This window comes from Gracilinanus agilis, chromosome 2 (genome assembly GCF_016433145.1).
Source record: "Gracilinanus agilis isolate LMUSP501 chromosome 2, AgileGrace, whole genome shotgun sequence".
Lineage (NCBI taxonomy): Eukaryota > Metazoa > Chordata > Mammalia > Didelphimorphia > Didelphidae > Gracilinanus > Gracilinanus agilis.
In genome coordinates this window covers 532,363,564-532,378,039 of record NC_058131.1, presented here as the reverse complement: position 1 = coordinate 532,378,039, position 14,476 = coordinate 532,363,564, and the positions used below count along the sequence as shown (strand labels likewise).

Below are 14,476 nucleotides of genomic sequence, written 5' to 3'. Positions count from 1 at the left end.
TGAAAGACCTCAAGTTCATGCCATCTTTTGAAAGAACTGTTGAGAATTTAGCCTGTAAATGAGAATACTTGGGAAAAATGTGTCTTCTGTTACCTGGAAGTGATTTGACAAGTTTTTTTTTGACCTTAGGGTGCAGAACTATGTTGGGAGTAGAAAATTCAAAGAAGTAAATGTAGCCTTGATATAAGGAAAAGTTACATAAGGATAAAGAGCTCTCCAAATGTATGATAGGCTGCTGTAGAGTATAATAGGAGCTCCCTCAATAAAGACTTCAGACAAAAGACTGGATGTCTTCATTGGGGATATTATAAGATGAATTCTTTTTATCGGATTGTATACATAGCCTCTGAAGTCCCAACTCTGAAATTTCATGTTTCTATAATATGTAATCCTAGGTTTAGGCCTGGAGCTTTTGTATGACACTCTCCTCATTGGTGGAGAAAATGGTGATTCTATACTGTGTGCCTTTGTGAGGGGTAGAGTTGACCTTCCTCTTACCTTTGAGAAAGAAAACATGCTTTTCAGGGAGAAACCAGGAAAAAAAAGTCTTTGGGAAGCAACAGAAATGAAGACTTAGTGTTTTAACTGGTTCCTTTTTTTCCAGTTTGTGTCCTTTTTAGGGGTGTCCAGTACTAGCTTTGATATTGGTATGGAATGAATTTCTAGGTCATTGAGAAAAAATTTTAAAGGAGTTTACTTAGTCCTGACTCATTGGGCAGCTGGGTGACACTGGATAGAGTCCCAGGCATGAAGTTGAGAAGACCTGAGTTCAAATTTGACTTCAGACACAGTATAAGGATGATATTAGAAAATAAGTATTATTTCATGTCCCATATCACCCACAAAGTTCTGGTTAGGTGGAGAGACTAAACAGAGAAATCAAAAGTATGGTTGGGAAATTAAGCATGGAAACTCATTTGAAGTGGCCAGAGATTTTACCTCTAGAGCTAGTCTATCTGTGCAGTAGACCAAGAGAAGACGTGCATATCTCACCATATGAAATGTTATTTGGATGCTTGGAGGAGATCTTGCACTTGCTGAATACATCACAGAATCACAAAACAGGGTTAGAAATTACATGAAAAGGGGTATTTTAACTCAAGGGGGTCGGTTAGATTATGTACTCCATATGATAAAACCTGGAGATTCAGTTTACATCAAAAACTTTAATAGAACTTGTGCAACATAACCTTTATGAGTAGGGCCTTTCCATGTTATTTTGACAACACTTTCAGCTATTCATGTATTAGAGAAAGAATCCTGGCTGCATTGTTCGCATGTGAAAAAAGGAATAGCAGCAGAAGAGATTTCATCAGACAACATGGCTGCAGTCAAAAAGATATCAGAAGAAGAAATGATTCAAGAAAAAGAAGACTAACTTAGAGACAAAAAGCAAAATCAAGACAAAGGAGAAGACAACATAGAGGAAACAGAGAAGATGACAGTTAAGAGGACAATTGAACTGTAACAAAGACATTGCAGAAAAAATCAGCACAAAGAAGAGGAACACTGACCAGCTATGGACATGAACTATAAGATTTTTGCACCATTCTAACATTACACACTTTCACTATAGTTGCAAACAAACACTACATAGTAACAACATGAAGGCATTAGGCAGTACCAGAGGAGGTGACTTTAAAGATTTGGTAAGTATTCATTATAAAATAACATACACATGTAGGACACATTTCTCACAAACTCTGCAACAACATAACCAGGTGATGAGTATTTATAGAAATAAATTAATATAGATAAATCACCTTGGTAAAATAATAATTTTACACATTAAATTAATAAGATCTTATCTCACAGGAAGACTTTATGTGTTCCTGGGAGATAACATCAAGAAAACATACATATCTTTCAAAAGAAAATATTTAAGGTTTTCTTAGACTATCTTAAGGGGGGAAGTTTATTTTCCTCCTGCAACATGTAAATAGTTTGTACATAACATATATACAGGTGTAGAAATTGTATATATCTGTATATTTCTATAGATGTATATATAGTTAAATTGTAACAAAGTTTTGATTTTATTAGCATACTATGTTGATTTTGAGTTTTAATGTATTTACTTTTAGTTTTCTGTATTAGCAATAGGATAAGGTCTTAGCATAGTAAAGAGTTCCATTTGAATTGTTCAAATAGGATTTGTAAAATGCAGTTTGCATGAGTTTTGCAGTTATTATTTTAGACTTTAGTTTTTTTGTAAAACATAAGTTAAATTGTTTTTTGTAACTGTATTTTATTATTTCAAATGTTTTTCAAAAGTTTGCATTTTGCATTTCTGTAATTGTATGTTTTGTATTTGCATTTGTGCAACTATGTTTTCACTGATTATTTGTTTTCATTGAAAATTTTTTTCTTTAATTTATATCCCTAGTACAGGTTAGAATAGGATTGGATAGGATAGGATAGAATAAGAATAGGATAAGATAAGTGTAAGATTTAGACTAATTTTTTAAGGAAATATAATAATAAGATTAGGCATAGCTTTAGAATTACATAGAATAACAAGCATGTGGGAGAGATATTTTTATCTCTCAGGTAGATGGGTGTCCCTATCTCCATTTGGAAATTCTTCTAGTTTGCAGGGCATAGTGTGGTAACTCTTGGAGTCTTAGGATATCCTCCAACTCTGACTCTGACCCCACAAGGTGGACCTTTTGTGCCCTTAGGTAACCAAGAAGGCAATCAATATGGCCAGAGGCTACCAAGAAGCTGAATTAAGGCAGGAACAGCTCAAGTCTTGCCTCCACCCAAAAAGCCAACCAAGTCCCAACTTTGTTTTTTAGGAAAAAACCAGCCTCACTTGCATTGTGAGGGAAAGAGGGCCCTCTGGAAGATATTAGTCCTATCATATTTCCAATAGAGTTCAGAGAAATTCTTGTTGAGTGGGATCAGGGATTTTGTCTCTCTGTGTTGAGCCCATTCTTACCCGTATAGTTCATTCACTCTATTTGTCAGATATTTTGTAATCTGTGCATCTCGATTTTGTATGCTATTTGCTTAGAAAATAGTTTTATTCGTTACTGTCTGTTTTTATTTGGTGAGAAGGAACCAAGCTGCATATATAAGTTTCTGATTCTTTACCCAGTAGCCTTTTTCTCTAACTCTAAAGCTCTGCTACAATGTAAAAACTGTCTAGCTACATAAAGCATTCATTATTTGGACTATGGGTAGAGAATTGATAGTGCTGTTCAGGCCTGAGAAGGGTTAGGAAAAGTAAATAGCCACAAAAAATATCCTTCACAAAAATTTGTCTACTTGCCATGATATTTGAATTTCTTACCAATTCCTTTAGGTTGATATACTGTCATCAGGGAGGTGATACTCAAATAGGTCGAATTATCTAAGATTTTATTGGCGTGGATAGTCCCTTGGGACAGCTAGGTAAATCTTCAACCTAAGGGTAGTGCCCCTGCTGAGAATCCCTGCTTCCCTTAAAATCAGGATAGCCTGTATGGTTGATGGTTCTTTAACTGACTGTGAAGAATGGCAAAAAAACAAAAAACAAAAAACAAAAAACAAAAGACAAAAAAACCCCAAACAAAACCAAAAACAAACCCCAACACAAAACCGAGAGGGTGGAACCTTGGTTCTATAGTGCTCTAAAAAGCATACTCTTGCCCACCCCTCAGAGTAAGTACCGTATAAGGTCCTGGAGGGCAGGGATTTGTGTTTGTCTGTGTACCTGTAGTCTTGCTACTATTTGTGGTTGGGGGCGCTGAGCTGCACTTGGTCAAGAAAGTCTGATTACTTCTGTGATCCTGAGCTTTTTCCTCTACTTCAGTTTTCTCATCTGTAAAGTGAGGAAGTAAGAGAAGTCATTTCCAGTTTTAAATCCAAACGTTTGTGTAATTGAACTGATTTTCAATAATCGGTTTTAAGTGTTTGAACTTAAGCTGTGACTCTTTTTCATGCTTATTGTTGGGAAGACGGCAAGACAGACCTTGAGCAAGCGCACTCTGGGCGGGTAAGGAACGTTCTAAATCCTTAGCTAGAGGCGGCGTCTTTAGAAGCGATCACCCCGACGACGGTGGATTGGGCCGGATCCCGGAACCTGAGAGCAGAGCCGTCGGCTTCCGGCCGGACTTTTTAGAAAGGTGCACTGACCGAGGCTGGCGGACCATGAGAAGGCCGGAGCCAGGCCCGGAGCCGAGCATGGAGGGGGATGTACTGGACACGCTTGAGGCCCTAGGGTGAGTGTTTAGGGAACTTCCCCTTCGGGGAAAAAAAGCTCTGCGTCGCCTTGATCTCTGAGCATTTGCAAGGAACGTTTTGCCGGAACCGCTCCCTGGGGTTGAACGACGCGGACCTGGACGAGGAACGGCATCGACGGGGTTAAGTGGGGAGGGGGCCAAGGGTCCCGGCGGCCCCCGGTGTCAAGAGCGAGGCTGAGACCGAGACCGAGGCTGGGGAGGAGCGTGGTGTGTGTGGGATTTGTGTGTGTGTGGTGTCCTTTTTTGGGGGGGCAGGTCGCGAGCGCCACTGACCCCTCCCCCCAAGTCTCCCGCCTTTCTTGTCCATCTTCTTTACGACCCTATTGTCCGTCTGCGTTGGGCACGACTTGTTTCCTCGTGGCTGCCACCCGCTCAACGGGACCGAGGAGCCACAATGGGAGCCCGAGTCCAGCAGCCCTTCTGAGGGTGTCAGGAAACGCCTCCCGCTGGAGACTTTCCGGTGGTGGTGGGTCTCTGGGGGAGGGGAAGGTTTGTAGAATCACCCGTTCCCTCCTCCCCCCCCCCCACCCCCAGCCTTTTCTCTGCGCGGGGCGGTCAAATGGAAACTTTGGAGAGGCAACTAGGTGGCGCAGTGGATAGAGCGCCGGACCCGGAGTCAGGACAATAGAGTTCAAACCCGGCCTCAAACATTTCTTAGGGGTGGGACAATGGGTAACTCGCTTCACTTCTGGGGATGTTTCCTCAGTTGTAAATTGGAGATAATAATAGCACCTGCGTCAGGGCGGTTGTGGAGATCAAATGATACAATACTTGTTAACTACCTTGCAAACCGTAAGGTGTCCCAAATGTCTTAGCGCAATTTAAAGCTTTCGTATTATTACCTACCATTTATACAGGCAGTCCAAAAGTCTTAGTGCAGTGTGGTCTACTTTTAGGATACTCTCTATAAATTATAGTTATTATTATTATTAGAACTACTTCCACAGCCACTACCGCTTTTACTTTTTCCCTGAGGCTTTAGTAATGGCATTTCCTTTAATGAATGAACATGAATTTTTAAAAGCATTTATTAAGCTTATGCACCAAGCACCTACTAAGTGCTGAGTATATAACTGGAAGAGTTAAGGCAGTCCCAGCTTTCACGGAGATCATATTCTAATGGGGGAGACAACACAAATGGAGGGTTCCATCTGCAAGTTGGATGAATGAACAGAAATTTTTTTATTTCATTTGCTTTTATTCGTTTTTAGCAGTGTCCAGCAGAGTTTATCCTAGTGTATGGCACATAGTTGGTGCATAATAAATGTTTGCTGATTTGACTAACTCCCACCTGTAGAAAAACACTTGTTGGTCACAGAGGACATCTGCTTCAGGGCAGAAATGGCGGCACTTGTTTAAATATTAGTGATGCTTTTAGTCTATTTCCTGAGAAGGGTGATAGGCCTTGATAAGCCACTATCCCTGTACCTGTTGAAGCTGCAAAACAAAGGCAACTGTTCCATCTGATATAATACTGTTACTTAACCATATTATGACCTGACAAATTCATGATGGACTGATAATCTGAACTATACTGTCTGTACCATGCTAAGAACTATACAATCATGGGAACTGCCCCCCATCCTGAAACAGCCAATGAGATTATTCCCAGATTACCTAATCATTACACCCCTAACTTTACCAAACCCATAAAAACCTCTATATCCTCCTGCCCAAATGAGGCCTTTTATTAGCTCTCTTGGCTTTGGGTCCTTTGTCTTTGCTGTGCCTAATAAACTTTGCTGAATCCCCCTACTCTGGTCTCATATTGCCTCTTGTGTTGGCCCCCATCAGCCAAGACTGACAAAGGGTGTGGGCTTATGATTTCATTAGTTTAGGAACTTCAAATGAGGAAATTCTTTGTGCTCCTTAAACCTTTTTTGTCAAGTAAGGACACAGGATGAAGTGACTTGCTTTAGGTGGCATGGAAGTTGGGACTTCAACCTAAGTCTTCCAGACTCAGAAAGCCAGCCCTCCATCTGTGGAAAATTAATATTAAATTAGAATTATTTTTACATGAAATCTTTCTTAAATCTTGGTTTTTCTCTCCGCTGGCTTTTGTTGGAGAAAGGGTGGAGACCTGTTCCTTATTTATCTGTAAACAAGAACTCTTAAGTAATCAAGTCAGGGAGCTTTTGCTGCCATTTTGGACTACATTGAGGGAGACTAGCAGCCAAGAGGGAGGAATTGAGGTCTCCAAGTGCACCTTCTCAGAGACTATTTACCAATCAGAGATATCTTGGGATGTCCAGTGGAAGTCACAAAGGGGTATATAAAACATGGGTCAGAGAAATTAACCTTTTTTTCTCCCCTTCTCTTTTTGGCTGTACTCTTAGGCCCCACTTTTTTGCCCTTGTTAGCACTCTTCATTGTCCCAATTAGATTATGGAGGGAGTTAACTTGCTACTTTAGATTGTCTTGAATGTTTGATTAATAAATTAACTTGAAATTAAGAAATACTGCCTCTTGAGAATTTAAATCATACACATCTACAATTCCAAAGATTTAATAGTAGTAGTAGTAGAAGTAGTAACAACTGACCTGTATATAGCACTTTTGATTCCATCCCTTTCAGACTTTAGCAAATTTCTTCTACTGTCATCTCTACTCTTAACTTAAAATAATTCCTATCTACTAGGTCCTTCCTTGCTGCCTACAAACATGTTTGTATGTCCCCCTTCCTTAAAAAATCCTGCCTGTTATCCCAACTGGGCATCTTCTCAAATTTCTCCTCTCTTTCTAGGCTAAAAGCACCTTGAGAAAGTCATTTACATGAGGTACCTCTGCTTCACCTTTCACCTGCTTTTTGGCACCCACTTCAATCTGGCCTCTGATCTTATGATTCAATTAAAACCACTTTTTCAAGAGTTATCATTTATCTCTTAATTGCCAGATCCACTAGCTTTTTTTTCAATCTTCATTCCCCTTTTTTTTGCCTCAGCCTTCTTTTTGAATATCCTCTCCTTGGGTTTTTGTGGCAATGTTCTTTCCTGGTTCTCCTACTGGCTTTCTTCTATCTGACTATGTTTTTACAGTTTCCTTGATTGTGCCTTTATGTTTTGAAGAGGACCAAAGGCATGACATCGTGATATCATGACTTTTAGTAAATTGGATTTAAGTGAGGCAGAGTTGCACAAAAACATTAACTTCACTCTCTCTACCGGTCATTGAAGTCCTGTGGCAAGACAAAAGTCAGTATAAGTGTCAAAGGCACAGAATGTAATGGATGATCTTGGCATCTTTGATGTCTGAGCAAGTTCTAAGACACCATATCATCTTCTTCAGCTCCTTTCATGGCCTTTGGAACAAATGATTCTCATCTATTCATTCTGCTGGGGAAAGTTCATATGCTTGGAGTTCACGTCCCCCTAACTCATCAGTAGGTTTGAAAACTGTTGGTTACCTTCAACCTGATTTATCCGATCTGCTGAGATAGTTTTCCTAGTGTATGGTTGCTGTGCATTCTGTAGCTTCTTAGAGTCACAGGTGAGGGTTGGATGACAGGTGGACACCAAAGGTAGATGAGCAGCTTGGAAAAGAACTTCGTAATCTTTCACATGAGAGGTGCTAGTTGTATATATTAATATATACAACATATGCATAATAGTTCATATGAAACCTGCTACCAATGAGTTTCCTCCAAGGCTTTGTTTTGGAATCTATTTTCCTCTCTCTATATTAGGGGTCCTTAATCTGGGATCCGCAGAGTTCATGGAATCTTTACTTCAGCATCGTTGGTTTTCTTTGCAATTTTATGTATTTTATGCATACATTCAAAACCATTATTCTGTGACGATTTCATAAAGCTTCACTAGCCTAAAAGGGTCCATGATACAAAAAAAGTGAAGGACTCCTGCACTGTATTTCTCATTTAGTGATCTTATCAATTTCCATGGGTTTAGTTATTATCTTTATGCAGATGATTGTCAAATCAAGATATCTAGCCCCATTTCTCTTCTAAGCTCTAGTTCCTCACTGACAACTGCCTTTTGGGTATCTCTAGCTAGATATCTCATAGACAAATTAAATGATGTAATTTATGTGAGAGCATATTGAAAATTCTAAAAGGTAGGTGGCTAAATGAATAGAGCCAGGCCCACAGATGGTAGGTCCTGGGTTCAAATAAGACCTCAGATACTTCCTAGCTGTGTGACCCTGAACAAGTCACTTAACCTTCATTGCCTAGCCCTTACCGCTCTTCTGCCTTAGAACCAATATATAGTATTGATTCTAAATCAGAAGGTAAAGGTTAAAAAAAAAAGAAATAAAGTGAGGAAAAAAAAAATCTAAAAGGGCTCTATGGATCCTTGGCTATGAGAGTTGATCCTTTCACCTTAGAGACAGCCAGACTTTCACCTCCCTACCACTTTTTGCAGGATCCTCACTGTGGGTGTGTGGAATTACCCATTCATTCCCTCTTCCCTCCTACTTTTCAGCAACCTTTTATTAGTTGTCATGCCCCATTAGAATGGAAACTTCTTTTTTTTTATTGATTAATTAATTTAGAATATTTTTCTGTGGTTACATAATTCATGTTCTCTCTCTCCCTCCTCTCTCACCCGTCCTGGAGCCAATGAGCAATTGCACTGGATTTTGCATTTATCATTGTTCAAAACCTATTTCCATATCATCAGTATTTGCAATAGAGTCAAAGTCAACATCCCCAATCATATTTCCATCAAACCATGTAATCAATCATTTTTCTTCTGTGTTAGAATGTAAACTTCTTGAGGGCAAGAAAGCTCTTGTTTATTTTTATATTTTCCAGCTTAGTACAGTGCCTGGTAGATACTAAAGGCTTATTAAATACTCTGTCAGTCTTATCTGTCAGTATATTGGATGTGTGAACATATGTGTAGCTATAAATAAAAGTCATTAAAAAGAAACCATAGGGGACAGCTAGATTGTTTAGTGAATTGAGAACCAGGCTCAGAGATAGGAGGTCCTGGGTTTAAATTTGCACTCAGATACTTCCCAACTTTGTGTCCCTGGGCAAATCACTTAACTCTTAACCACTCTCCTGCCTTAAAACAAATACATAGTGTTGATTCTAAGACATAAATAAGGCAAGAGCAAAAAAACCAAAAAACAAAAAAACCCATGCCTAACCCTGTATGATTCTTCAACAGTTAATATCAATGCTAACTTGTAAGAAAAGTCAAATAAGAGGCAGATATGTGGCTCAGTGGATTCAGAGCCAGGTCTTTAGTCAGGAGTCCTTGGTTCAAATTTAGCCTCAGACTTCCTATCTGGATAAGTCACTTAACCACAAATGCCTAGCCTTTAGCACTTTTTTTGCCTTAGAACTGATATTTAGTGTTGATTCTAAGATAGAAGGTAAGGGTTAAAGAAAGTCAAATATTAATCACACAGAATTATGTAGCTCTAGTTTTTATTTTCTTTATTCCTTTCTTTTCAGGTACAACGGTCCTCTTTTAGAAGAACAAGCACTTATCAGAGCAGTAGAAAGTGGCCTGTCCTCACCTGAATTTTCAGAGCTCTGTGTTTGGTTAGCATCTCAAATAAAGCCATTATGTGACTTAGAAGAAAGCATCTCTTCAGCGGCTGGTATTCCATTGAACTTTATTTGTTTACTTGTTCAATTGTAATATTAATAATGTAATTAAATCTCTGTGTTTTTTTTTTTTAAACCCTTACTTTCTGACTTAGGATCAATACTGTGTTGATTCCAGGGCAGAAGAGCAGTAAGAGCTAGGCAACTGGGTTCAGTAACTTGCCCAGGGTCTCACATCTAGGAAATATCTGAGACTAGATTTGTATTTAAGCCTTTTTTTAAAAAAAAGTTTCCTTAACTTTATTCTTAATATACAAAGAAGTGATTGTCATTGTTTAACATACTTAACATTTGGTAGTTGCATTAAGTTCAGTTTATTGGAAAATATGAAGAACCTTAATTATATATTGATTTATAAGGATGTTTTGATTTAGGAAAACAATATAGCAAAATTATATTAATCCAATTTAAATTTATTCTAAATTGATGATTACATTTTATCATTCAATACAAAGTTTTTCATATATCTTAGATGCCATTTTGATCCTTAATTTTTAAAAGGAGCATAATATGAACATGTTAATTCAGTCTTTTTTTCCTACTCCTTTTTGTTTTGAATTAGTTGGTTTGGAATATCTAAATTTTAGACAGTATACAGTGAAAATTTCATAGAATTTTTGTCAATTTAGGGAAATTCTTGGGTCATCTTTCCCTAGGGATTAGATCTTTAGCTTGTTTCAACTTTTCACAACTCACTCTCTTCTGAACTCCTGTGTTCCTTCAAGCTCCAAGTTTCAGTGATAGTGAGAGCAGCAGCTACCATGACTTTGTCCATGAGGTGTTTTTCATAGAAGTACTGCTTATACATATATAAACTGAATCAAATGTCTAGAGGAATCTATTCTTTTGGTTACATATCAACTAAATCAGCTTTGAAATTTAAAGTACTTTTGGCTGCAAAACAGGCTTCTCATATTACCTCCAAGAATAAAAATGAGCAATTAAAGGGTAATCCAAGGATTGTTAAAACCTGAATACACACAGATGGGATTATCAGTGAATATATGATGGTGGTCACACATGGCATTATGTAACTTGGTGTAAATATGTAACAAATATTATCAAATCATCCTTTATGCAGGAAAATATACTGGAGGTTTGCCAAATTTTAGTGATTTAATTATGAAAATATTAATAAGCTTTAACTATTTCAAGTTAATGTTCTGATGTTAAACTGTCAAGATAAGAGGCTAGTCATTTTAAAAACATTAAAAACTTTAATTTTCAGTTGCCTTTACCCACATTAGGCAACATATATGTGAGTATATGATTTGAAGCAATGAAAAAATAAGTTAATAATTTGGAATTAAATATTAATCTCATTTCAGGATCACAGAATTAGAGTTAGAGTTAGAAATGACTCTAGAGTGAGTTAGAAAGGACTCTACCTGGCATTTAGACCAAACCTACCCATGAAAGGAATCCCTACTATAATAAATGAAGCATGTGGTTATCCAGCTTCTACTTGGAGACCTTCAAGGAAGGGAATTACCCATCACCGCTTGAAGTGTTTTGGGACTTTTCTGATTAGTTAGGCATTTTTGCTGGCATCCACCTCCAATTTCAAGTGGACAAATGGCAGCCTCAACTCTGTTTTGGACTGCCTAAAGGGCACACACACTCAAGTGCAATATTTTACATTAACTCCTTGAGAATTTTATTTTTTTAGATTTAGTCTAATACCTGTCATCTAGTGTATTTGCTGTCCCTCCTAGCTTAGCAATTTGCAGATTTTATGAGTATGCCATCTATACATTTTTCCAAGTGATAGATAAAAATTGTTCAACCACCAAAGGCCAAGCATAGATCCTAGGGATTCTCTACTGGAACCCTCCTACCAGCTTGGCATTGTAAGAGGGAAATAGGTGTGAAGCATATTTCCCTCTTATAGCATTCAAACATTGACATCTACTCTTTGGCCATCCAATCATTAATCCTGAATCCCATTTCCTTGTGTTATTGTCTAATCTATATTTTTCAGTCTTTTTTTTATAAGAATAAGACGAGGTCCTTGACTAAAAGCTTTTTAAAAATTCTAGGTTATTTAATTATGTTGACAACTTTCTCCTTGTCTACTTGTTTAGTAAAAAGGAATTTTTTACTTGCTTTTGGTTATTAGTTTTTGGTAAGCCATTCTATACCAACTATCACTTTAATGATCCATTCTAGAATTTTCCCAGGAACTGGTTATGCTTAATGGTCTGTAATTTGCAGACAGTTTTCTTCCTATTTTTTTGAAAATTGAAACATTTGTCCTGTAGTCTTTGGAATGATTTCTGTTTTCTATGATCAGTCAGATATCACTTACAGTGGCCCAGCAATCACATTTTCTATCTTTTTTTTGGCCCAGGAATGTAATTTGTCTGGGCCAGATGACTTGAATTTATCATGGATAGCTAAGTGCTCTATGTCCTCACTTATCTTAGACACTAGCTCTGTAGTTGTTTTTTGTTTTGTTATTTTCAGTATAAATATCATTCTTTTTTGCATAGAAAACAAATATTTGGCAGTTCTGCCTTCTTCCTCTGTCAGTTATTTTATTTACCCTAAGCAGAAGACCTATCCTTTCTTTGACCTTTGTTTTTCTCCAAAATTTTCCTTAGCTTCTCTTGACTCATTTGTAGTTTTAGCATAACCAATGCTATTTTTACATTTAATAGCTGATAACCTTACTGCTTTCCCTAGAACTTCAAGAGTTTGAACAGAATTTAGAGGCTATCTAATCCAGGATCTGAATTCCCTTTTTAGTATCCTTGACAATGATCATCCAACTTCATCTTGAAAACCTCTAGAGATGAAGAACTCATTTCTTAGGCAGTATATTCTACTTTTTTACATTTCTCTCTCTGTGACTTCTATTCCATTGTTCCTACTTTTATCCTCTGGAGTCAAATGATCAAGTCTAATCTCTCATCCATGTGATTTTCTTTCAAGTACTTGAAAGCAATTATGTCACCACTCGGTCTTTTCTCCTCTTTGGGAAACATCCACCGGTAACTGCAATCGATCGTCATAGGACATTGACATGGTTGCAACCCCTGGATATTTTCTGGACATGCTCTGGCCATTAGGGATGGAATACAGTATTCAGAGATGAGGTTATTGGGCCAGAATACAGAGGAACTTTTAATTTCCTTTTTTTCTATCTTACTCCACTTTTGTTCAGTATCTCAGAATGCTAGAAATTTAAAACTTAACTAGCTTGATGAAACCTGGGCCCAGAGCCCTGCTTGATTTTGCCCTTGGTTACAAAGTGAGTTAGCAATAGAAAGAAATCCAGAACAGGCCTCCTCATTCCTGGATGTGGTCTTTCTGCTAAGTTACATTGTTGCAAATAGAATTTATTGATAGACTGAAATGCTACAATGTTGCAGCTTCCACTTCCAAACCTTTTAAATTCTCCCTGTAAAAAGTGAAGAAACATTTTTTTTTTTTTCTGAGGAATGTTATACACTAAGCTAAAGCTTACCTGTGGAAGCCGTTTGTAGCACGTGGAGCAGGCCTCAGGCCTGATACATCACCCAACCCAGACGCTTTGGTAGATGTGCTTGTTAAGTGCTTGTTAAGTACTTGTCGGCGCCCGGGTCATTCTCCTCCTTTTGCAACCAACCAAAAAGCGTTCATTAAACACCAAGTAGGTATTAGGAACTGAGAATTCCCTGGCAAGCAAAGTTGTTATATATCTGGTCCACTCTTCCTCTCCACCTCTTGTTTACATGCATCAAACTTCTTTGTCTTGGAATAGAATATTGATAGTCCATGAGTTCTTGAGCAAGTTCATCAGTTTCCTTAATTCTGAGGGATTTCCTTAATTCATCTTTTGTTCGTCCTCATCACTCATAAGAGCAGCCATATCTTGAATATTTTATCACCTCCTGCTATATTGTCTAAAAGTATTCCATTTCCAAGACTAAGAATCTAAAATTCCTTTATCCAACTATATTCCCCTGTTGTACTCTTCCTAAATCTATGTGTATTTATTATGGTCTCTACTCATTTCATCCTTTAGTATTCTACCAAGTTCATCCCTGTTCCTGCTTGACTTCCTCTCTCTTTCCAGACTTGACAGGATACTTAGTTCAACTGTAAAATGGTCCATTATTTTTGAATTCCTTATCCTAGCACCTCTCATCTCTTGCCAAGACCTAATCTTAGATTATTCCCACCATTCAGTTCCTCTGTTTCTACTTTTATGGTGTTGCTAAAAGGGTTCACAGGAAGTCCTATTCCTGTTGCCAGGGTACACAAGTGATTGGTTATCTCATCCCACCTGGTCCCTTGGTGCAATAGGCCAATATTTTACATCAACTCCCAACAATAGGTATTCTAAACATTATTTTCTTTCTTCAAGCCTTTTGCATAACCTCTTCCTTACCCCTTTCAGCGGACCTTTTCTAAGATAATACAGGTATTTCTCTCTAAACTCCCTTTCCCCACTTTTCAGTCTCAAAATCTCTTGATGTCATCCCTTATCTTTTTATTCTGGTGCGTGACAGAGAGGGTGTGTGTGTGTCTGTGTGTGTGTGAAGGCCAATCACCCTACTTATACCCTGATCTCATCTCCCGTACTCACAGTCTTCAGTGTCTCTTTCTGTCTCTGTCTCTCTGTCTCTCTGTCTCTCTGTCTCTCTCTCTGTCTCTCTCTCTCTGTCTCTCTCTCTGTCTCTCTCTCTGT

The 14,476-nt window shown here is 38.0% G+C and overlaps 1 protein-coding gene across 1 annotated transcript in view; it reads left to right on the top strand.

Moving 5' to 3' along the window:
- The first annotated feature begins 4,134 nt into the window (after nucleotides 1–4,134).
- Nucleotides 4,135–14,476, top strand: part of FAM98B (family with sequence similarity 98 member B) — a 42,665-nt gene continuing 32,323 nt past the window's right edge. The window contains exons 1-2 of the mRNA XM_044665138.1: nucleotides 4,135–4,205; nucleotides 9,646–9,794. Coding sequence (XP_044521073.1) covers nucleotides 4,135–4,205; nucleotides 9,646–9,794 — 220 coding nt within the window. The remainder of the gene's footprint in view (nucleotides 4,206–9,645; nucleotides 9,795–14,476) is intronic.